Source organism: Vicia villosa, linkage group LG1 (assembly GCF_029867415.1).
Source record: "Vicia villosa cultivar HV-30 ecotype Madison, WI linkage group LG1, Vvil1.0, whole genome shotgun sequence".
NCBI lineage: Eukaryota > Viridiplantae > Streptophyta > Magnoliopsida > Fabales > Fabaceae > Vicia > Vicia villosa.
Window position 1 is genome coordinate 225,552,768 of NC_081180.1, and position 23,596 is coordinate 225,576,363.

The 23,596-nt window shown below is 37.8% G+C and overlaps 2 protein-coding genes across 2 annotated transcripts; both read left to right on the forward strand.

Moving 5' to 3' along the window:
• Nucleotides 1–4,620: 4,620 nt before the first annotated feature.
• Nucleotides 4,621–6,117, forward strand: LOC131595911 (uncharacterized). Its single transcript, XM_058868439.1, has 8 exons — nucleotides 4,621–4,640; nucleotides 4,717–4,873; nucleotides 4,964–5,022; nucleotides 5,220–5,340; nucleotides 5,422–5,592; nucleotides 5,689–5,730; nucleotides 5,813–5,872; nucleotides 5,953–6,117. Exons 1-8 carry the CDS (start codon nucleotides 4,621–4,623, stop codon nucleotides 6,115–6,117), a joined length of 795 nt encoding a protein of 264 aa, XP_058724422.1.
• A 15,292-nt stretch (nucleotides 6,118–21,409) lies between these two features.
• Nucleotides 21,410–22,698, forward strand: LOC131595918 (uncharacterized). The gene is made up of 2 exons (XM_058868451.1): nucleotides 21,410–22,031; nucleotides 22,115–22,698. The coding sequence occupies exons 1-2, from the start codon at nucleotides 21,410–21,412 to the stop codon at nucleotides 22,696–22,698; spliced, it is 1,206 nt and encodes a 401-aa protein (XP_058724434.1).
• Nucleotides 22,699–23,596: the final 898 nt, after the last annotated feature.

Consider the following 23,596-nt stretch of genomic DNA (forward strand, 5'->3'; position numbering starts at 1 on the left):
CTGCTTCAGGCTCTAGGAGTAGGCTGGCTCGGGTATCTTCTTCCCGCCAGCGAGAGGATGAGGATGAGGAGGAGGTGATACCGGATGTTGACCCTCCAGTCGGGGAGGAGGAGGAGCAGGAGGTGGATAGCTATCCGGGAGGGCCTTTTGACACTTCCCTGTTGATTCACTACCAGGATCACGTCGCTCGGCGGATCTGGGAGGGAGAGGTATTTTTTTTAACTTAGCCGTTTATTTGTCACCATTTTTTATAATTTTACCGTGTATTTCTCGCTTATTTGTTTTTTTTGTAACAGGAGAGAGAGCCATTGAAAATGGTGAATCACTCCAGGAAGATTTTCGGTCTGTTTAAACCAGCAGCTCAGTGGTTTAACGACCATGTGCGAGGTTCAGGGCTTAGCGGGCTCTGCATGACCGGGTACACCACCATCAGCACCGGCATGCAGGGGGCATTCGTGGAGCGCTAGCACAAGGAGACGTATTATTTCCACTTGCCGGTGGGGGAGTTGACGATCACCTTGCATGACGTCCAGTGTCTTCTCCACCTGCCCATCAGGGGGTGGCTGTTGGACCACTCCAGGATCCAGAGGGTCGAGGCCATTGAGTGGATGATGCACTATTTGGGCATGCCGCACGAGGTTGCTCACCTGGAGTGCGTCTCGACTTCTGGGTGTCATGTCCGGTTCAACACACTGAGCCTCTATTTTGAGTTTCACCTGGACGCGGCGGCCGAGGCCGAGCAGGAGGGTAACGACCTATTCAGGGAGTACCACCGCGGATGCGCTCTCCGGTGCTGGTACATGCATGTGGTAGGCGCTGCATGCTTTGTGGACAAGAGTGCCAGGTACGTCGACGTGGCCTACCTCCGCTATTTCATGGACCTGGATACCGTTCACCAGTGGAACTGGGGGTCAGCTACTCTGGCATATCTCTACTAGAAGCTGAATGAGGCCTCCAACTAGAGGACGAGGCAGTTCGTCGGATCCTGCATACTGCTTACGGTACGTTTTATTTTAATACATTATCGTATTTATTTATTTATATATGTTTCGTATTTAATTTTAATACATTATCTTGTTTCTGTTTCAGAGCTGGATCATCTCCTACTTCTCCCGCATCCACGGCTACCACCTCGATCCTGCGTACGTGGACGCCTTGCCCAGGGCCGCCAGATACGATCTCCAGAGGGGGAACGATACGGTGGGACTATACCGTGGATACCTGGACCGCACTCTGCACGACGACGTCACCTGGAGGCCGTTCATCGACTACGCTCAGATTGTCCCCTTTGATGGCATTGCACTTTATTCTGGCTGGTTGGCTTGCGGGACCGGCGTCATGGTTCGATATCTCCCTGAGCGGTGCATGCGTCAGTTCGGATTCGTGCAGCGGATACCCAGGTCACCCTTTGAGGCTGCTCCCGACACTGTGACCGGAGTGCAGCTCACTGCCATATGGGAGCATTGGGAGGATTATGTGGTACCGCTGGAGTACCGTCTCACTCGGGTCACCCAGGACTGGCACAGTGAGGAGGGATACGTCACATGGTTCTACCGGGTGTCACATCCTCTTCTGAGACCCGACATTCCCGGCGCTCCTAGGCCAGCACACGAGGAGATCTTGGAGAACCAGCAGGCCGAGGATGATCACGCCATTGATCTCATGCCGATTTGCCAGCGGATATCGATGATTGGGCAGGACGCGTTGGATCGAGGTATCGTGGAGCGGGGCGGTCCAGAGGCAGTCGCCGTGATGGAGATGATCGTCACTGATGCGGACCGTGCGGCGACATACACGCGGCAGAGGAGGTCTCAGGGCGAGAGGTTTAGGTACACCCAGTAGTGGTCGGGTTTATATATTTTTTGTTATCGGATTGTATCTTTAGCACACTATTTTTATTTTTTTCGGTTTGTATATATTATTTTCATCGGATTAGTATTTTTTTTTTGTTTATTTATCATATTAGTATTTTCAGTTTATCTATTGCTTATTTTATTTGGCGTTTACGTTTAATTAAAATGCGAGACTGTTTTAGATAAAACATAAAAAAAAACACAGTTTCTGCATAATTCGGAAATGAACTTCCGAAACCCCCCAAAATCTGAACAAAGGTGTTTTCGGAAGTTCATCTCCGCAGACACCCCCATGAGGTGTTTTCGGAGATGCACTTCCGAATTAAGGAAATTTTTTTAAAAAGAAAGCGCTTCGGAAGTTCATTTCCGAAGCAGGGATATTTTGGGATTTTCGCTGGGGGTGACCCCCATAGGGAGGTGGCCAAAGAAATTTTCAAAAAAAATCCTTTGATTTTAAGGGATAATATTGATGAAACATGTAATGTAAAAAGTTGAAATAATTCTGAAGTAGATTTCTCAAATCCTAATATTGATCGTGACATACGTGTCATTGTTAGTGGTAAAGATATTAGATCGTGTGATTAATTTAATTTCTATGCGTTATAATATTATTCGTACTTTTTCTATTATTAAAAAATGTATTTGTAATGCTTTACATAGAGATGAAGACGACCTAGAGAATGAGTCTCTGTCATTAGGTAGCTGTTAAAAAATGATAATATTAAAAAGAATAATTCTAATTTCAATATGGTTATTATATAAAAGTCTCATAATAATAACTTAAGAAAGAATAAAATATGAACGTTTCATAAGCACGAAAAAAAAATATGAACGTTTCATTTTATTTTATTTTTGTATGGGTTTTATAGTTTATGTTACTCTCATGATTGAGAGACAGATATTGTCAATGAATTCAATGATAGAGGGTGGCTAGTTTTTTTTTTTTTTTTTTTTTACTTTTTACACTCTGATTTTTAGAGAAATAAATGATCTATTTGTTTCAACTTTAAAAAATTGATTTTTTTTATATTTTTTAAAATAAATTTTTCAAAATTATTCTTCAAAATATTATAATTTTTTTATTTTTCCTTTTTTTAAAAATGAAATTCTAATTTTGAAATCTCGTGACATAAACATACATTAAGATCAAAACTTATTCAAAATCATAATTTTAAAAAAAAAAAGTTATATTTTAAAAATGATTTTTATGAAAATCTATTTGAAATAGCTTCAAAATTAAGTGATTGTTTAAAATTTTGATATTCAAATTTTTTTTCTATAAATAAATGAAATGCCTAAAATCACATTTTAAAAATAACTATTTAAACAAAAAAATTATTTAAAATTTTTATTTAAAATTTTTATAAAAAGTTTTTTTTTAAATTTTTTTTAAAATCTATCATATAAGAAAACTCTACCATTTGAGCAATTCTTAGGCTATCCACATCAGCATCTGTTCCATGGTTAATCCACATCAGCTTTGGCGGTTAATACTGATTTTCTGATCATTCATCTGCATGGTGGGCTGCGGCAGTTATTGCTGTGGGAGTTTCACCCTCCCAGCTTCTCATGCTGTTGCAGTTACGTAAGGTCCATCATTGTGTGCCTATCCACGTTCCAAACTGCACAATGGCAGTAATTACCTGTTTAAATGGCTTGCCTATTTATCAGTGATTTCGTTCTTCTCTTTCCATGCTTGCTAACTTCTGCGTTTATCATTCAGTGCAGTGTGAATTTGCATTATCATGTCAAGGCCTGTTGAGAGAATAGCAGAGATCAATGATGGAAAAGAGCTTTGGAAGATTGTTGTTAGAATTCACCACAGATGAAATGTTGTCTCCAACAACAAGGAACATTTTGAAATGATCTTTGTTGACAAATTGGTGATTACCCTGTTTATGTTTCAGTATGTTTATCATTTACCTATGTTTGTATAGTTTGAATCATTTTTTGGTTTCTGGCGCAGGGAGATGATATTCATGCTGTTGTTCCAGCACCACATGTGTCGGTGTTCACCGAAAAATGCTTATTAGGGCATACTTATACTGTATCTAATTTTAAGGTGGTGCCTTATGTCCTGGCGTTCAGGGCATCAGGACACAAATATATGATCAAGTTTACTGCTAGAACGTCTGTTCTTGATGAAGACAAACATGAGATACCCCCGAAATCGATTTTATTTACAAGTTTTTCGGACATCATAACAGGGAGGTTTGACAAACATGTTCTGATTCGTGAGTATAGTTTTTGGCTGTTTTATTATCTCATGTTTTGATGCATTTTAGCCGTGTGAAATTAATAAATTTATTTCATATGTCGTTGGAATGGTGGATAGTATTGGTTATGCACAGACTGAGTCGGGCGCAAAGAAGCAGCAAATTAGCATGATGTTGCGTGACCACAGGTTTGTTTTTTTATACATTAGACTCTCTGATATATGAATCATGTTATATATCTTAATGTGTTGTGATCATGGTTTAGCAACAACATGTTGAACTGTACTCTGTGGGAATCATACGCGGATCAGTTCATCAAGTTTAACAAAGTTAGGGTTGCTGCATCACTCCCTACAGTTGTGTTGCTTCAGTATGCCAAAGTGAAGGAAGAAGGTTATTCCATGACTTATTTTTTAAATTAATACTAAAACTACAAAATCTGTGATAAATATATTGACAAGGTATAATTTGAATTTGCAGGAAAGTATCCTCTGTCTGTGACAAACACCTACAATGTGACCCTTTTATGTGTTGATGCTAATTTTCCTGTCATGAAAGACTTTATTGATAGGTATGTTGATAGTGTCATCCATTATGTGCAATTATTTTTTTCATGTATGAATTTGATAATGATCCATGCTCTGCAGAATGCCTGAGGAGAGCAGGGTAACCCTGTCTGAACAACTTGGAGGGAATTCCCAATATTCCTCCCAAAGTTCTGAAAATCAACAGCTGACTCCTGTGCAAAAATTGTTCTCAAAGGCTGTTGTTTTACCTATTGCTGAGATTATTCAACTTACGGATGTATGTCTTTCTATTTTCCTATATTATCATAATTATAACCTCATCATTTAGTGCGTCACTTATTTCAGATTTTGGCTGCTATTTGTCCAGGTTACATTTTGTGCTACTGTCGCTACAACAAAATTATTAGTAGCGTCTCCGTTTGGATGGTACTATCGTGCCTGTCATATGTGTCAATCTATAGCGCGTGGGGACAGCCCCCCTTTGAGTGTGAAGCTGGTTATGAAACCATGGCTGAAGTCCTTAGGTTTTAGTTGTTCTCACCTAATATATGTTGTTTCTGTCATGTTTGTGATGTTTCTATGTTGTCTGCTTTTTTAACGGAACGACTTCTTATGATGTTCAGGTATAAGATTGAGATTGAGGTTACTCATGGGGGCAAAAGCTGCAATTTTGTCTTCTGGAACAGAGAATGTGAAATGTTGTTGGGTTTATCTGCATCCCAACTTCGTAACACTATGATTCAGGTTATATTTATATTGTGCAGACGAATTAGAATGTACTTTCCGATACTCTGTGTACACTAATATGGCCAGTTGTTTAAATAGGGTGGAATTACTGATCCATTGGACTTTCCGTTAGCACTTGATCAGTTGTTGAAGTTGGAAATGGCTATGAAGGTTAAGTGGCATCCACGCTGGAAGAACTGTTCTGTCGTTATGATTATAAAAAATGATCCTATTATCCAGCAACTTAAGGAAAAATGGGGAACAGATGAGGTCAGCTCTTATAAACTGACATTTGTTTTATAAAAGAGGACTTCATATTATAACAATTTTTTGCCTGATTTTGATTTTCTTTGGTAAATTCTCAAGGAACCTATTCCAATCCAAACTGTCATACCTGAGACTCTGGAGGTAGAAATTTTAAACTGTGTATGCATTTTTTTACTTTTCCTATGATTATATTATACTGAAAACTGTGTTTAACTATATATAGATTAAAGAGAGTGTTGATGAGGATAAAACAGATGCCAATGAAGACTGTGAATTGGTTACAGTAAGTTTCACTGCAAGACACTTACCTACTTACATTTATATCAATATTCCTAACTAATAGTCTTCATCGTGGCCTTGCAGGACCTGGAAATTACATCTGAGCACAAGCCTGATGCTGTCACACCTGGTGGTAAGAGGCATCTTCCTGCTGCATCAAGTGAATCCACTGATTTGGACGGATTACATGATGGAGAACTGTCATCAAACAAGCTGAAGAAGATAATTAAAATGGAGAAGATTGATTAGATCTATTATTATTTCGTGTGTGTTTTGCTTAGGTGTTTGTTATAAAAACTGGATGTTAGTTTCCTTTGCTTTTAATCATGTGTGTGATTTCGTTTTCTGTAATAATTAGTGCATGAATGCTGGCTATGTGTTTCTGTTATGTTCATTTTGATTTAAGAATTATTTATGGTTTGTGTGTCTTATTATATTCAAATGATTCAAATTCAACTACATATTATATATACTATTATTAATTATTTTGATTCTTTTTGAACATATATCGAACATTCCATTTTAACTGTACCTTACAATATAAACCTTTTTGATTCTTTTTATTATTTCATATCGATCCGAAGTTGACCCTGATATACTAATGAATATTCTACTGCATGTAGTTACGATAATCATGTCGCAAAGAACGGTTTGTTTGGATTAGCAAAACCTAAGCTTTCTGTCATTACATTGTAAACTAAAACATTGATTGTGCCTCACAAACAAACACCAGAACTTTTAACATTTGACTATGTTAACTATCAATAAATAATTTTATGTCTGATCTTAGTATAATGTTGATACAATATTATGGGACAGATTTCATTTTAACTAACAGCATATCAGAGCGGATTAATAGAATATAATAGGAGAACTTCAAAAATTTGTCCCGAAAACGATTATACATTAGATCTTCTAATGGTCACAATATTACTGTGTTCCCATTTTTGATAAAGTGCTTACAAAATAACATGTAGCAGAATATATATAACACAATGTACCAAAATAACATTCCCAACATATAATATAACCATTAAAATTCAGGTATAGTACAGGGTTAGCTAATAGCAGCAGTTTCTTCATTGTCTTTCAACCTTCACATAGATATACGGAGAGCATCGCAACATACTCCACGCTATTGTATCCCCATTACGCAGGTTAAGAGATTTGGCGAATTCGTACCATCCCAGGGCCATGTACTTTTCATATGGCTGGGGTATTCCCTTTCTGTTAGCTTTGTGAACCTGACAGGTAACAATGTTCTTCGTCCTCACATCCAGCAGGTTAATTTCATCTTGAAAGCGACGAAGGCATCTTTTGGCGATTTCCTTAGGGAAATGCTGCATACAGGAAATAAGGGAACTATTGACATTATATACTATTTACATTTTCAATAACATGATGCTCATATTCAAATATCTCCTTACCATTACATTCTGCTGTGTAGATTTAGCATTTGTAACATGGGTGTTCCAGAAAAAATTTTGAGCCCCTGTAGAACTGTCTACAGTAATGTCTGTACCCACCTTTGCTTTTTTCACCACTTTACCCTTTTGTTTCTTACCCTCTTTTGATCCACTTGCTTCACCAACTTCTGAAACTTTGATTTCATTTGTGTCAATGTCTGTTGATTCCTCTTTTACCTTTATAGGTCCTGCATTGGGATTGCTTTTAACACTTGCGCTATTTTGTGTGCCAACATCAACATTCGACACAACACGACCAGGGATGACATTGCACTGTTTATTCCTGCGTTTTCTTTCCACCTTAGGATCGTACCCTGTTTCCTTTACCAATTCTTCTATGATTTCCATTGCCTGATCATCGCTGTTCCAACATCAAATATGGATTAAAAACGAACCGCATATGAAGCATTCTTTACTAAGCAATAGTCATATACCGAGCAACCACGGGCTATACAATCCAACAATAAAAAACCACAATAGTCATTCAGTCGCATTTGATTTCTTGACAAATATCACACATAATACAACATTAAAGTATTATTGATACTACACCCATCACTAAATGCTGTTAAGTGTTATTACCACATTACCATATTTTGTATACCAATATACCCTATTTTGTACGGCAAAGCAAAGGTGAAATAAAATTAACTGCTCATACCTGAAATCATTTTCATCATCAGAGGGAATCCGCACAGAAGGACCACCGTGTGAAGATGCCATTGTCGAAAACCCTAACCGCAAGCAGTTGTAATGCTAAACTTCTATTCAGTGCAATAGGAAACAAGTACTTGGTACATGCAGAGAGTGGGTTAACTGTTCAGTTTCTATTTACTTATAATATTAGTTTTTACTTAAAGTCTTTTTAAAATAGTAACACATCCATCAAATAAAATATTATAAATAACCTGTATAGATTAAATTAAATACATTTAACACACACAACAGTTATAAGGGAGGGATAAGTGGTAATTTAAATCTATAACTATCATTCTATTCATATTCAGTTCCAACTTCATATATATTCAAGTATGAAAGAAAAATTAAAATCAACACTGCATTCATGACATTTTAACCCACCAATTCCCCTTCAATTAGAAACTGTAAACTTTTAGTATTCAAAGCCATGAAGTAGCATGCTATACATCTCATATTGTATGCATAAATCTGTACAAATCAATCTTATTTGTAGTATTATTATTCATCCTACTTTTGTGTTTGTGATGGTAACAGATGTTGTTAAAAACACTGCTCCTCAAACATCCATTGCAAGAAAGAAGAGAAAGCTTATTCTTAAAGAAAAGAGGGATTATCGAAACCATGTCAGATCAAGCAACCTCACTTCCCATTTAAATCATAATTTTACATCCTCTGCAACATATGAAACCACTATTGAAACGGCTATGGCTAGAAAGAGAAGGAAGATAATCTTGGATAACAGAAAAAGATTGAGAAATTTGTTCAATACTGAAGTTAGTAGGGTTCAAAATACAAACAACATTGTTAGTCAAAGTCAGAACATAGATCATGCATCTACTTCAAATTATAATGTCAAGTCAGTCCATGGATCATCCATCTACCTCAAATCATAATATGTCTATTGGATTTCATTATCAAGACAATGATGACTCCAACTCTGACAATAATTTAAATTCTTCTAATAGTTCCGACTCTGACGAAGATTCAGTCCCGGCACAATTACAGGAGGCCCATCTTCAAGGTATTTCCATATCATACACTGATAACCAAATGATGTACACTTCTTCTGTTAATAGACATATTCAGTATTGTGCTTTCTTCTTTCAGAATATTACGATATTGGCGACCAAAATTATGAATGCGCACACTGCCAAGCATGTATGTGGTACCAAGAAAAAGTGAATAGACACAAAATTACAGTAACTCCTCGCTTTTATCGTTGCTGCCGTGGAGGAAAAATTGTTCTCCTGTTCCTTGAACAACCTCCACAGGTGTTGCAAGATCTTCTATTTAATAAAACATATTCAGATAGTAAAAACTACCAGGCTAACATACGAACATACAACGCAATGTTCTCCTTCACTTCCCCTGGAATGAAGTTCGACACAACATACTCTAAAAGAGGAGGACCCCCTACTTTGAGACTGCAGGGTCAGACCTGTCATCGAATTGGTACACTACTGCCAGAAACCGGGCAACCTCCGCAATATGCTCAATTATACATCTATGACACGGACAATGAAGTTGAACACAGAATAAAATGTTTCAAGTAAGCTTGCTCAGACATAATTACACAATTGTTTTAAAAAAATATTTTGTTAAACTATTTATTCATGACTGCGAAAAATAAACAGGGACAACAAAGGCATCGAGCGCCCGGTTGTCAATAAGCTCAAGATGATGTTAGATGAGCACAATGTTCATTCCAAAGCTTTTAGAATGGAAAGGGATGTTTTAAGGACAAATTCTTTCACAGATTTAAAACTCAGGCTTATTTCTGATAGATCCGAAGATGGCCGTGTTTACAACAAACCTACTGTCTCAGAAGTGGCTGCGCTCATTGTGGGAGACATTGATTCTGCTGATAAAAGGGACATCTTAATTCAGCGTCGCAATGGTGGTTTGCAACGAATAGATGAGTTTCACCCAGCATATTTGGCTTATCAGTATCCTCTTATATTTCCTTATGGGGAAGATGGTTACAGGAAAAATATATTGCACAGATATCGCCATGAAACTGAGGTCACTAGGAGAAACCGTCAAAGCATTAAGGATTGGTTTTCTTACCGGTTACAACAACGTCGCAAAGAGGCAAAAACACTACTTTACTCAAGACGCCTATTTCAACAATTCTTAGTCGACGGCTATGCTATGATGGAATTCGAACGACTGAATTGGTTGAGAGATAATCAATCGAAGTTAAGAGTAGGCAAATATAATAATTTGACCGCTCAAACTGATGGCGATAGAAGAAATGAACACCAAAAGCGAGGGAAACGAGTTGTTCTGCCATCAACATTTGTTGGTAGCAAGAGATATATGGATCAACTATATTTTGACAGTATGGCCATTTCAAGTCGATTGGGATTCCCTGATTTATTTGTTACTTTTACCTGCAACCCAAATTGGCCTGAAATTAAAAGAGCATTGTCAGGAACAGGTCTACAATCCCATGATAGGCCAGATATCATTTCAAAAGTTTTCAAAATAAAGTTTGATACCCTCATGGATGATATTACAAAACACCATGTCGTTGGAAAAGTGATTGCATGTAAGTTGTTTCATTTAATTATACTACTTTTCAATCATGTGTCTGTGTAGTACCAAAATATTACATCAAACTAACTTTCAATTTAATAGATATGTACACCATTGAATTCCAAAAGCGGGGATTGCCACATGCTCACATATTGATATTCCTACACCCTCAGAGCAAATACCCAACACCATCTGACATAGACAAGATCATTTCTGCTGAAATTCCCGACCTGACTGTTCATCCCAATTTATACAAATTGGTTAAGGCACATATGATGCATGGACCCTGTGGCCTTGCGCGCGTGACCTCACATGTATGAAGAATGGATGATGTTCTAAATACTATCCCAAAAAGTTTATTGAACACACTATTGTTGATGCAGAGGGATATCCACTGTATAGGAGAAGATCAAAAACCTTCACTATTGAAAAAAATGGTATCACCTTGGACAACAGACATGTGGTTCCATATAACACCAGATTTCTTATGAAATACCAGGCACATATAAACATGGAATGGTGTAATCAGAGTACTTCCATAAAATATCTTTTCAAATATATCAATAAAGGCTATGACAGAATAACAGCAGCAGTTTCAACAAATAGCAATCAACCTGTTGATGAAATCCAACAATATCTCGACTGCAGGTATGTCTCTCCCAGTGAAGCGTGCTGGCGCATTTACTCTTACAATATTCATGGCAGAAAACCAGCTGTGGAACGTATGTTCTATCATTTGGTTGGGGAGAAACCTATATACTATACAGATTATGCACGCATGGAAAATGTGCTGGAAACTGCAAGTGTGACTGAATCAATGTTTACTGCATGGCTGGTGGCAAATGCTAAATATGAAGAGGCACAAACATTAACTTATGGTCAATTTGTCTCAAAGTTTGTTTATCACAAAAAACAGAGAGAATGGAAACCGCGGAAAAAAGGCTTCACCATTGGACGTCTCATATGGGTTCCGCCAACAACTGGTGAACTGTTTTACCTACGCATGATGTTGACGGTGGCAAAAGGACCAACAACTTATGAGGAAATCAGGACCGTGGATAACATCCAGTATGATACATTCAGAGATGCATGCTTTGCAATGGGATTTCTTGAAGACGACAAAGAATACATAGCTGCTATAAAGGAGGCAAGTCATTGGGGGACTGGTCATTTTCTTCAAAAACTGTTTGTTATCATGCTTTTGTCTGGTGCTGTTAATCGCCCTGCACATGTTTGGGAACAAACTTGGCTCCTATTATCTGATGGTGTCTTACATACACAAAGAACATTGGCTGCAAATCCAGGTTTGTTAGACATAATAAAATAGCAAACAAAACAATTTCTTAATAACAACCTACAGATGACTTACCAACAGTATTATAACTCAATTTCTCATATCAATGCAGAATTGGTCCTCACACAAGAAGAGTTACAAAATTTGACTTTAATAGAAATTGAGAAACTGCTTCAAGCAAATATAAGGACACTAAAGGATTTTAGTCCTATTCCATATCCGGATGCTTATGTTCTTGAACAGTTGGGAAACAGGCTCATATATGATGAGCGTAATTATGATACAGTGTCAATGAACTCGGAATTTGAAAATCTGTTTGCTGCTCTTACAGGTAACTATTGTGTCAATTAAATTCATTTTATTTTACGCTTTGAAATTCTATGAATCAATTATTTTAACACTATTCTACCCTCAATATTATGTTCCTAAGATGAGCAAAGAGGTATTTATGAAAAAATCATCCACGCTATGGAGTCTCAGAAACCTGCCGTTTTCTTCCTTCATGGTTATGGTGGTACCGGAAAGACATATATGTAGAGAACACTCGCACCAGCTTTAAGATCAAAACACGATATATGTTTAATGAAGGATAGAAAAACACTTAGAAAGGGGGGATTTGAATAAGTGTAGCTTTAAAAAACTTGACAGATAAAAATAAATTGCACAGTTATTTTTATCCTGGTTCGTTGTTAACTAAACTACTCCAGTCCACCCCCGGAGAGATGATTTACCTCAACTGAGGATTTAATCCACTAATCGCACGGATTACAATGGTTCTCCACTTAGTCAGCAACTAAGTCTTCCAGAGTCTTCTGATCACACACTGATCACTCCAGGAACAACTGCTTAGATACCCTCTAAGACTTTTCTAGAGTATACTGATCCACACGATCACTCTAGTTACAACCTGCTTAGATAACCTCTAAGACTTCCTAGAGTATTCTGATCCACACGATCACTCTAGTTCCTTACAACTTAATGTAATCAATTCTAAGAGTATTACAAATGCTTCTTAAAAGCGATAATCACAAACTGTGATATTTCTCTTAACGTTTAAGCTTAATCTCACTAATATATTACAGCAGCAATGTAGTGAGCTTTGATGAAGATGAAGATTCTGAGCTTTGATTTGAACAGCGTTTCAGCAAGTTAATTTGAGTTGTTTTGATACAGAATCGTTAACCTTGCTTCTCATCAGAACTTCATATTTATAGGCGTTGGAGAAGATGACCGTTGAGTGCATTTAATGCTTTGCGTGTTCCGTACAGCATCGCATTTAATGTTATACGCTTTTGTCAACTACCTCGAGCCTTGTTCACGCTGTGTCTACTGACGTAGCCTTAATAGCTTTTAACGTTCCTTTTGCCAGTCAGCGTAGCTTGCCACTTGTACTTCCTTCTGATCTGATGTTTGTGAATACAACGTTTGAATATCATCAGAGTCAAACAGCTTGGTGCAAAGCATCTTCTGATCTTCTGACCTTGAAGTGCTTCTGAGCGTGATACCATCAGAACTTCAGTGCTTCTGTTCTCTTGTTCTTCTGATGCTTCCATAGACCCATGTTCTGATTCTGCTTCGACCATCTTCTGATGTCTTGCCAGACCATGTTCTGATGTTGCATGCTGAACCCTTTGAGACAAAGCTTCTGAGCGCTGAATTATGCGTACTCTTTATATATTTCCTGAAAAGGAAATTGCATTGGATTAGAGTACCATATAATCTTAAGCAAAATTCATATTATTGTTATCATCAAAACTAAGATAATTGATCAGAACAAATCTTGTTCTAACAATCTCCCCCTTTTTGATGATGACAAAAACATATATAAATGATATGAATTTGCGATCAGAAAGAACAGACGGCAAAAGACAAATTACACAGCTATAGCATAAGCATATGAATATGTCTCCCCCTGAGATTAACAATCTCCCCCTGAGATAAATAATCTCCCCCTGAAATAAATACTCGAAGAACTTTAATAAAAGACTTCCCTGATTATTTCGGTAGAGACGATCATATAAGCTTCTTGTCTTTAGAGAATTCCTAGCTTCTGACTTCTGCTTCCATTGGACAGCTTCAGAACTGGAATTTCTTTTGATCCCTAGAACACTCACAGCTTCTGATTCCTGCTTCCATCTAGGACAGCTTCAGAACTTGAATTTCTTTAATCTTCTGAACATTCACAGCTTCTGACTTCTGCTTCCATCTAGGACAGCTTCAGAACTTGAATTTCTTTGATCTTCTGAACATTCACAGCTTCTGATTTCTGCTTCCATTTAGGACAGCTTCAGAACTTGAGTTTTCTGGATCTTTTAGAACATTCACAGCTTCTGATTTCTGCTTCCCTCGGATAGCTTCAGAGCTTTGAATTTCTACCAGCATCACTTCATGCTAGATTTGTATCAGAACATTGTTGAATGTACCAGAGCATCATCTGAGCATCTCTACATCCTGAAATGTTACAGAACAAAAACTAAACGACAAAAGTCAGCATGAACGAGTCAGAACATAAAAATGTATATTAGAACACATTATATGTATCAGAGCCATATAGGCTAAAAATAATGTATCAGAGCAAATAGAATTTTGTCAGATCAAATAGACAAATATGGATCAAATTCTATTATCAGTGCTTCTGATTCATTCTTCTTTCTTGCTTCTGATTTCTGAAGCTTGACAGCACTCAGCTTGCTTCAGTTTCCATGGTTTTGCTTCTTGTGTTTGCTTTGAAGATTCTCTTCACTTCTTTATACCTGCAAAACACTTAAACCATATAGAACTTGCAGTTCTTGTTAGTAAATGTGTGGGAGCTTTACCCAGCAACTGATAGATTAATCAAATCATTTATCATTTATCTTCTCCCCCTTTTTGTCATATCATTAAAAAGCAAAAAAGATTCAGAGATAAACAAAACAGATGCAAACAAACACACGGAGGAAAGAGATGATTTCATTTAAGTTCAAACAGCAGGTACAGAAGTACATGAAGATAAGAAAGATCAGATGCACGAAACAAAACAGATGCAACGAAAAGAAAGAAACAGCACAGACTCAGTCTAAGATGGCCCTAGTCTTGACAAGATCTTGGTCAGCATCTCTTGAACCGTATTGTTGTGACTTTCTTGCCTCACCATGAAAGCGTTATACTTATCATTGAGTGAGCTTTGCTCATCCTGTCTCTTCTGAATTTCTTCCAGAGTCCTTGCAAGACGAGAAGATTCATCAGAAGAAGCTTCACAGCTTCTGTCCATAGGGATGACATGTTGATCTGCAGCTTCCATAGATAGATCATTTGCAGGGATTTCCTCAACAGGAACAGTTTTAGCAACATGATCTTCAGCATCTGCTTCTTGCATAGAAGCATCTCCATATTCTGCAGTAGGAATTTCCGAGTCTCCATTCTCAAGTGCCTGAAGAATGGCAGCTAGATTCCTGGGAGCAGAAGGACCTTCAACTTCTGGTGGGTCAACAACTTCTGGAATGACCAAGCTTGGGTCTTCCTTAGAAGGGTTTTCCCTCAGAAAGTCAAAGAGAGTATTGAAATCCCCAAGTAGAACAGGATATTGAGGTATCCAGACCACAATCTCCCTGCAAGGATTGGCTTCCATTTCAGCAGCCAGTCTTGCTACTTCCAATTCATCCACAAAGGGCTTCTCCTCAGCAGTAACACAATTTTTGAGAGGATGGTAGTATATACCATTATCTTCTTCCAGAAGGTAACCAGGGTAACCAGGGGCAGCAGCCACTTGTCTTTTCTGTACTCCCATTGCTTCTACTTGAAAATCCTTGCGAAATCTTCTCCAGAGTTTTCTTGTAGAAACATCATCCAGACCATTTAGAAACGCATCCTTCAGAAGGTCTAGACTGCTAATCACCTTATGTCTGAAAAGTTCCAGGTAGGTATAGGGTTCAGGTTCAGGCGGATTGAAGGTGAATTTGTAGTCAGGGTAGAGAAGACAGTAAGGTTTGGATTTTCTGGTAGGTAAGAGATGGGATATAGAAGGTGGAGGTGCAGTGGATGAGGAAGAAGGGATATCTGAGAGAATGATTGATGAGGATGGAATATCAGAAATGATAGATTGAGACGAGGATGGAGTGTTTGTAAAGGGAATTGGTGAGAAGGATTTATCAGAAGGAGTTGGGGGAAGAATACTTAAAGGTGTGGGATTTAGAATGGGAGAGGAGAAAGATGATGGAGAAGGATTTGGTAAGGTGAAGTTTACTTTTGGTTTAGAAGGAGGTGATTGGGGAGAAGGTTTAGGGACAGAAGGAGGTGGAGTAAAAACCTGCCTGGAGAAGTGTTCAGAAGAAGCATGTGAAGATCTGGTTTTGTGGAAGGAGTCTCTGATCCTTTTATTTCTTCGTTCAGAAGAGCCTACCTTGTCAGGATCATAGGTGACCCTCAACTTCTTGGCTCTCTCAGCCTCATCTTCTTGTGCCTTTCTTTTTAGCCTTGCCTGTCGTTCCTTCTTATCCTTCTTCAGAATATCATCTTTGGACGGGAGTACTCTGCCACGGATCCAAGCAGGATCAACGTCTGATTGCTTCCTAACACAATCTTCCAAGTAAAGCTTGACAACTTGATCAAGTTCTTTATGAAACAAGGAGATGAATCCTTCAACAGCAATTCTTCTTGACAGAATGTCAGGAAAGCTTGTGCACACAAAAGGTACATTCTTAATGAGTTCCAGTCTGAACAAATCAACACCATTGAAGATGGGACCTTGAATTACTCCAAGAAAATGAGATGCATTCAGATTTCTGATGGAGTCCACCACTTTGCTTTCAATCAGAATGTCTGAAATCATTCTTCCGAATGGAATGGTTGTTCTTGGAATATGAGGGTACTTCGCCCTTTCATCTTCTCTTGACTCAAAGATAGAAGTTTTCAGATTCTCAAACAGAATATGAGAGATGTTGATCTCTATCTTTTTGCCAATGCAGAAAAGAGTATACTTGTGAGTCGGACTGATGTAGGAGGAGGAGAGCATCCTTTTTCTATGGTGAAGAGAACCCAGAATAATCTCAGCCCATACTTTATAAAAAGGCCTTAAGGTGCCCGTGTTATGAGAATCAATTCCAAAAACCGTAGAGATTTGTTTTTCAACTGGAGTCCAGTCAACTGTATTGGGTTGAAGACCAGACCAACCTTCTTCATCATCAAGATTGTACAGCTTCCTGATGAGCTTTTCAGTGATAACCACTTCATGCCCTAGCACGAATGAAATGATGGCAGTTGGAGTAACCGTTGCATGTATCCAAAAATCCTTCACAAGATCAGGATAAATTGGACCAACCAATCTATCAAGATATTTAGACCATCCTTGCTCAAGGATTCTTGCGTCACACTGAAAGCCATTAGCTTTAAGGTTGTTGATGTCCACAGCAGATTCACATAGAACTTCCAGTTCTTTCGTGGGTATTAAGCATGTTTTCAATGGAGCATGCTCATATTTGTTTAAAAGGATCTGTGTAGGAGTGAGCCTTTCTTTTGAATTTGATGAACAAGAAGATGAGTTCATGATGATAATGCTTTGAGATCAAATCAAAAACTAGGGTTTGAAGAGGAATGCAACGAAGTGAATGCACAAAAGAGAGAGAGAGAGAGAGAAAAAGAGGGAATGAAAATGAAGCGAGTTATTTAAAGGATTTAAAAAGAAATCATTATGCATTTAATGAGAAATGACATTGAGAGAGAGAATCACAGTAAATGAAATGATTTAATACAGTTACCTAGGTCGGCGTCTTTTCAACTGCACGCTTTGTACTAACCGTACAGACACGTGTTCACCATCAGATAATAGGTGACAGCTGTAAATTTCAGAATAGACTTTACGCCTTCAGATTCTGATCACTGCTTCTGATCTGATCAACTTTCTCTTCTGGAAACACTCCTTCTGAAGTGTGCTGATATAAATCTGAATGATCTTCTGATCCATTACTTCTGATATACACAGCTTCTGGAGGTTCACTTCTTTGTTCTGCAGCTTCTGATAAGACAAAACTGTATCTGCAGAAATTCTTAAGCTCTTTGTTTCATTAGAAACAAGTTTATCATCAAACCAGATATTTATTGATTCGTCCACAATCAATGTTTCAATTTTGTATATTCTGTAGCATTTAGAGCATTCAGAATAATCAAGAACGAAACATCATTGCTCGAGAAACAAACAAGACAAATGATTTCAAGACTGATAAACTATCTTTTCTGATCTCCTTCAGACAAAGTTTCTTCAACAGATTTAAGTACCAGAACTTGGAAGACAGTCCTTCTTCCCTTCACGTGTTGAGACCAACTTGAGTCCAGATGACATGTCATGTTGACTTTTATCTTCTTTGTCACCAAGAGAATCTGCAAAAGAAATAGTCTTTTTCTTTGGTACCCACATTTTCTTGGGTCATTTCTTGTTAGTTCTCCTCAAGTTCTGATTGAACTTGGGTTTAACATTATAAGCAATAGGAGGAACAGCATGATAATATTTAATGTGAGTTTCATGATATTTCCTAGGTTGTGTCACATGCTTTTTGGTGTGTGTTATGTGAAAACTTTGAGCATGTGAAGTGTGCCTAATATCATGGGAGTGGCCATACTTGAACTGATCATACAACGGCTTGTATGTGAATTTCATTTCATCAACAGGTTCAAGTTTGTATGGGGTTTCACCCTCAAAACCAATGCCGACTCTTTTGTTTCCAGACACAGCATATATCATAGAAGCTAGCTGACTTCTGCCAATACTTCTAGATAAGAACTTCCTGAAACTTAAATCATATTCTTTCAGAATATGGTTTAGACTGGGAGTGGATTTTTCTGAATCAGAAGGAGATCCAACATTATTGGATAATTTTAAAAGTTTTTCTTTTAATTCAGAATTCTCCATCTCAAGCTTCTTTGTTTCAAATTCAAATAGCTTTTTCAGCTTTTTGTATTTGAGACTTATCTGAGACTTGAGTTCCAGAAGTTCAGTTAGACCGGAAACTAACTCATCTCTAGTAAGTTCAGAAAATACCTCTTCAGAATCTGATTCTGATGTAGATTCTGATCCATCATCTTCTGTCGCCATCAGCGCACAGTTAGCCTGCTCATCTTCAGAGTCTGAATCATCTTCTGACTCATCCCAGGTTGCCATAAGACCTTTCTTCTTATGAAACTTCTTCTTGGGATTTTCCTTCTGAAGATTTGGACATTCATTCTTGAAGTGTCCAGGCTCATTGCATTCATAGCACATGACCTTCTTCTTGTCAAATCTTCTGTCATCAGAAGATTCTCCACGTTCAAATTTCTTTGAACTTCTGAAGCCTCTGAACTTCCTTTGCTTGGTCTTCCAGAGTTGATTTAGCCTTCTGGAGATCAAGGACAGTTCATCTTCTTCTTCAGATTCTGATTCTTCAGGATCTTCTTCTCTAGCCTGAAAAGCGTTAGTGCATTTCTTGATATTGGATTTTAATGCAATAGACTTACCTTTCTTTTGAGGCTCATTTGCGTCCAGCTCTATTTCATGACTTCTCAAGGCACTGATAAGCTCTTCCAGAGAAACTTCATTCAGATTCTTTGCAATCTTGAATGCAGTCACCATAGGACCCCATCTTCTGGGTAAGCTTCTGATGATCTTCTTTACGTGATCAGCCTTGGTGTATCCCTTGTCAAGAACTCTCAATCCAGCAGTAAGAGTTTGAAATCTTGAAAACATCTTTTCAATGTCTTCATCATCCTCCATCTTGAAGGCTTCATACTTTTGGATTAAAGCTAGAGCTTTAGTCTCCTTGACTTGAGCATTTCCTTCATGAGTCATTTTCAAGGACTCATATATGTCATAGGCCGTTTCCCTGTTAGATATCTTCTCATACTCAGCATGAGAGATAGCATTCAGCAAAACTGTTCTGCATTTATGATGATTCCTGAAAAGCTTTTTCTGATCATCATTCATTTCTTGCCTTGTCAGCTTTACGCCACTGGCATTTACTGGATGTTTGTAACCATCCATCAGAAGATCCCATAGATCACCGTCTAGACCAAGAAAGTAACTTTCCAGTTTATCTTTCCAGTATTCAAAGTTTTCACCATCAAATACCGGCGGTCTAGTATAACCATTGTTACCGTTGTATTGCTCAGCAGAGCCAGATGTAGATGCAGGTGTAGACTTTTCACTTTCATCAACCATCTTTTACTGAAGCGTTTTTCTCTTCCTGAATCTTTTCTAAACACGGTTAAGTGCTTGCACCTTAGAACCGGCGCTCTGATGCCAATTGAAGGATAGAAAAACACTTAGAAAGGGGGGGTTTGAATAAGTGTAGCTTTAAAAAACTTGACAGATAAAAATAAATTGCACAGTTATTTTTATCCTGGTTCGTTGTTAACTAAACTACTCCAGTCCACCCCCGCAGAGATGATTTACCTCAACTGAGGATTTAATCCACTAATCGCACGGATTACAATGGTTCTCCACTTAGTCAGCAACTAAGTCTTCCAGAGTCTTCTGATCACACACTGATCACTCCAGGAACAACTGCTTAGATACCCTCTAAGACTTTTCTAGAGTATACTGATCCACACGATCACTCTAGTTACAACCTGCTTAGATAACCTCTAAGACTTCCTAGAGTATTCTGATCCACACGATCACTCTAGTTCCTTACAACTTAATGTAATCAATTCTAAGAGTATTACAAATGCTTCTTAAAAGCGATAATCACAAACTGTGATATTTCTCTTAACGTTTAAGCTTAATCTCACTAATATATTACAGCAGCAATGTAGTGAGCTTTGATGAAGATGAAGATTCTGAGCTTTGATTTGAACAGCGTTTCAGCAAGTTAATTTGAGTTGTTTTGATACAGAATCGTTAACCTTGCTTCTCATCAGAACTTCATATTTATAGGCGTTGGAGAAGATGACCGTTGAGTGCATTTAATGCTTTGCGTGTTCCGTACAGCATCGCATTTAATGTTATACGCTTTTGTCAACTACCTCGAGCCTTGTTCACGCTGTGTCTACTGACGTAGCCTTTAATAGCTTTTAACGTTCCTTTTGTCAGTCAGCGTAGCTTGCCACTTGTACTTCCTTCTGATCTGATGTTTGTGAATACAACGTTTGAATATCATCAGAGTCAAACAGCTTGGTGCAAAGCATCTTCTGATCTTCTGACCTTGAAGTGCTTCTGAGCGTGATACCATCAGAACTTCAGTGCTTCTGTTCTCTTGTTCTTCTGATCCTTCCATAGACCCATGTTCTGATTCTGCTTCGACCATCTTCTGATGTCTTGCCAGACCATGTTCTGATGTTGCATGCTGAACCCTTTGAGACAAAGCTTCTGAGCGCTGAATTATGCGTACTCTTTATATATTTCCTGAAAAGGAAATTGCATTGGATTAGAGTACCATATAATCTTAAGCAAAATTCATATTATTGTTATCATCAAAACTAAGATAATTGATCAGAACAAATCTTGTTCTAACATTTAACTGTTGCAACTAGCGGTATAGCATCATTGTTACTTCCAGGAGGTAGAACTGCACATTCAAAGTTCAGGATACCGGTACCAACTATGGACAATTCTACTTGCAAGGTTGAATTCAACGATGATGTTGCAGACATGTTACGACAGACAAAGCTTGTAATATGGGATGAGGCACCAATGGCGCATAAGTATGCAATAGAATTGCTTGACAGAACTTTGAAAGATGTTATGAGTGCAAACAAAAATTCAACTGATGTATTTGGTGGAAAGGTTGTTGTTTTCGGTGGCGATTTCAGACAGATTTTACCTGTCGTCCCCAGAGGCAGTCGTTCCGATATTGTACACTGTGCCATAAATGCATTTTACATATGGCATTCAGTTGAGGTATTAACATTGACAAGAAACATGCGGCTACGAACAGGATCAACACAGACTGGCAAAAATGAGATAGCACAGTTTTCAGATTGGCTTTTAAGAATAGGAGAGGGCCGAATATATGAGCCTAATGATGGCACCGCCGAAATCAACATACCACCTGATATTCTGATAACAAAATTCGATGATCCAATTGTGGCCATTGTCAATACCACATACCCTGATTTCATAAATAATTTCCAATGTGTTGATTACCTTAAAAGTCGAGCGATACTAGCCTCTACACTGGAGATTGTTGATCAGATCAATGACCATATACTTAACTTAATGCCAGGTTAAGCAACAAAAAAATATAATTTAATGGATTATTTTAATCGATTTTATGCTTTTACTAATTCTGTTCAGTCAACAATGCAGGAGAGATGCGTGACTACTACAGCGCAAATTCAGTTGACAAGTCTGAGATTCATGACCCAACAGTAGTTGATATCCTCACGCCAGAATTTCTAAGTTCCCTCCGAACATCAGGTTTGCCAAACCATCACTTAAAACTAAAGGTTGGGACACCTATAATGCTCATGAGGAATATAGATCAATTTGAAGGTTTGTGTAACGGCACAAGGCTGTGTATAACAAAGATGGCAGCCCATGTACTCGAGGCTTCAATAATGGGTGGTAAAGGTTTGGGAAATTTGGTTTACATACCTCTAATGGACATCTCACCATCCCAATCACCATGGCCATTCAAACTGAATAGGAGACAGTTCCCTATTATAGTTTCCTATTCTATGACAATCAACAAATCACAGGGACAGTCATTGGATAACGTTGGTTTGTACTTACCAAAAGATGTATTCACACATGGCCAGATTTATGTCGCATTGTCAAGAGTAACAATAAAAAAGGGAATCAAAATACTGATACATGATGAAGAAAAGAAATTCAGGGGAAAACTACAAATGTTGTGTATAAAGAAGTTTTTAACAATGTCTAAGTTTTAAAAACTAATCATGGTAAATCTGTAACAGCAGTAATATATATTACTAATGGCATATTAGTAATGCAAGTAACAACAGTAATATATATTACTAACAGCATATTAGTAATGCAAGTAACAGAAGTAATATATTTATAGCATAACATCTAAATACCAAAATCATGCATATATTAATATAAAGGTGGAGCTAAGTCCACCAGGGAATTACAAAATGTTAAATAGATAGATACTTATATCAAACTTTTACATCATTTTTCAATTTTTCAACATTGTAACAAGTATCTCCTTACTGACGGGATCCTTAACGCTGAAACCCATAGAGTCTCCATCAAGCAGGCACCTTTCCTTGGCAAATTTGTACCAACCACGCCCTAAGAACATATGACCCTTTTCGGTATGATGAACTTCACATTCATACCTGACTTCTCTTTCCCAGTCAACCAAATCTACAAACCTTGCTCCATGGAGCCAGCGACTTGCCACAACATGCTCAGGAATTTTCTGCAATATTAATATAAAACAACATTAGATTATCCCATTAACTGATAGGGAAAGACAATAAGCTTAAAACGAATAATAACTTACAAGAAGACATGACTGATCCATCTTCCCATTGGCCACATCTTGCTTCCAGATACAATATCGTAACTTAGCAGGCTGCTCTGCATGGCAACTAACATCCTCACCATCCGGTTCTTGTCATCTGAAACATAATACAAACAAACAACATGGTCAATAAATAAATGTGTTATCAAACATTCTAAATTCAAGCATAAAAATGTATACTCAACATAAGCTAATTCAAACATACACAGAGTCATCAGAAGTGACAGCTTTCCACACAGCCATTTGGTTCACCGAGTTTTCTTCACCTGGATGCAACCATATATAACTTTTAAATT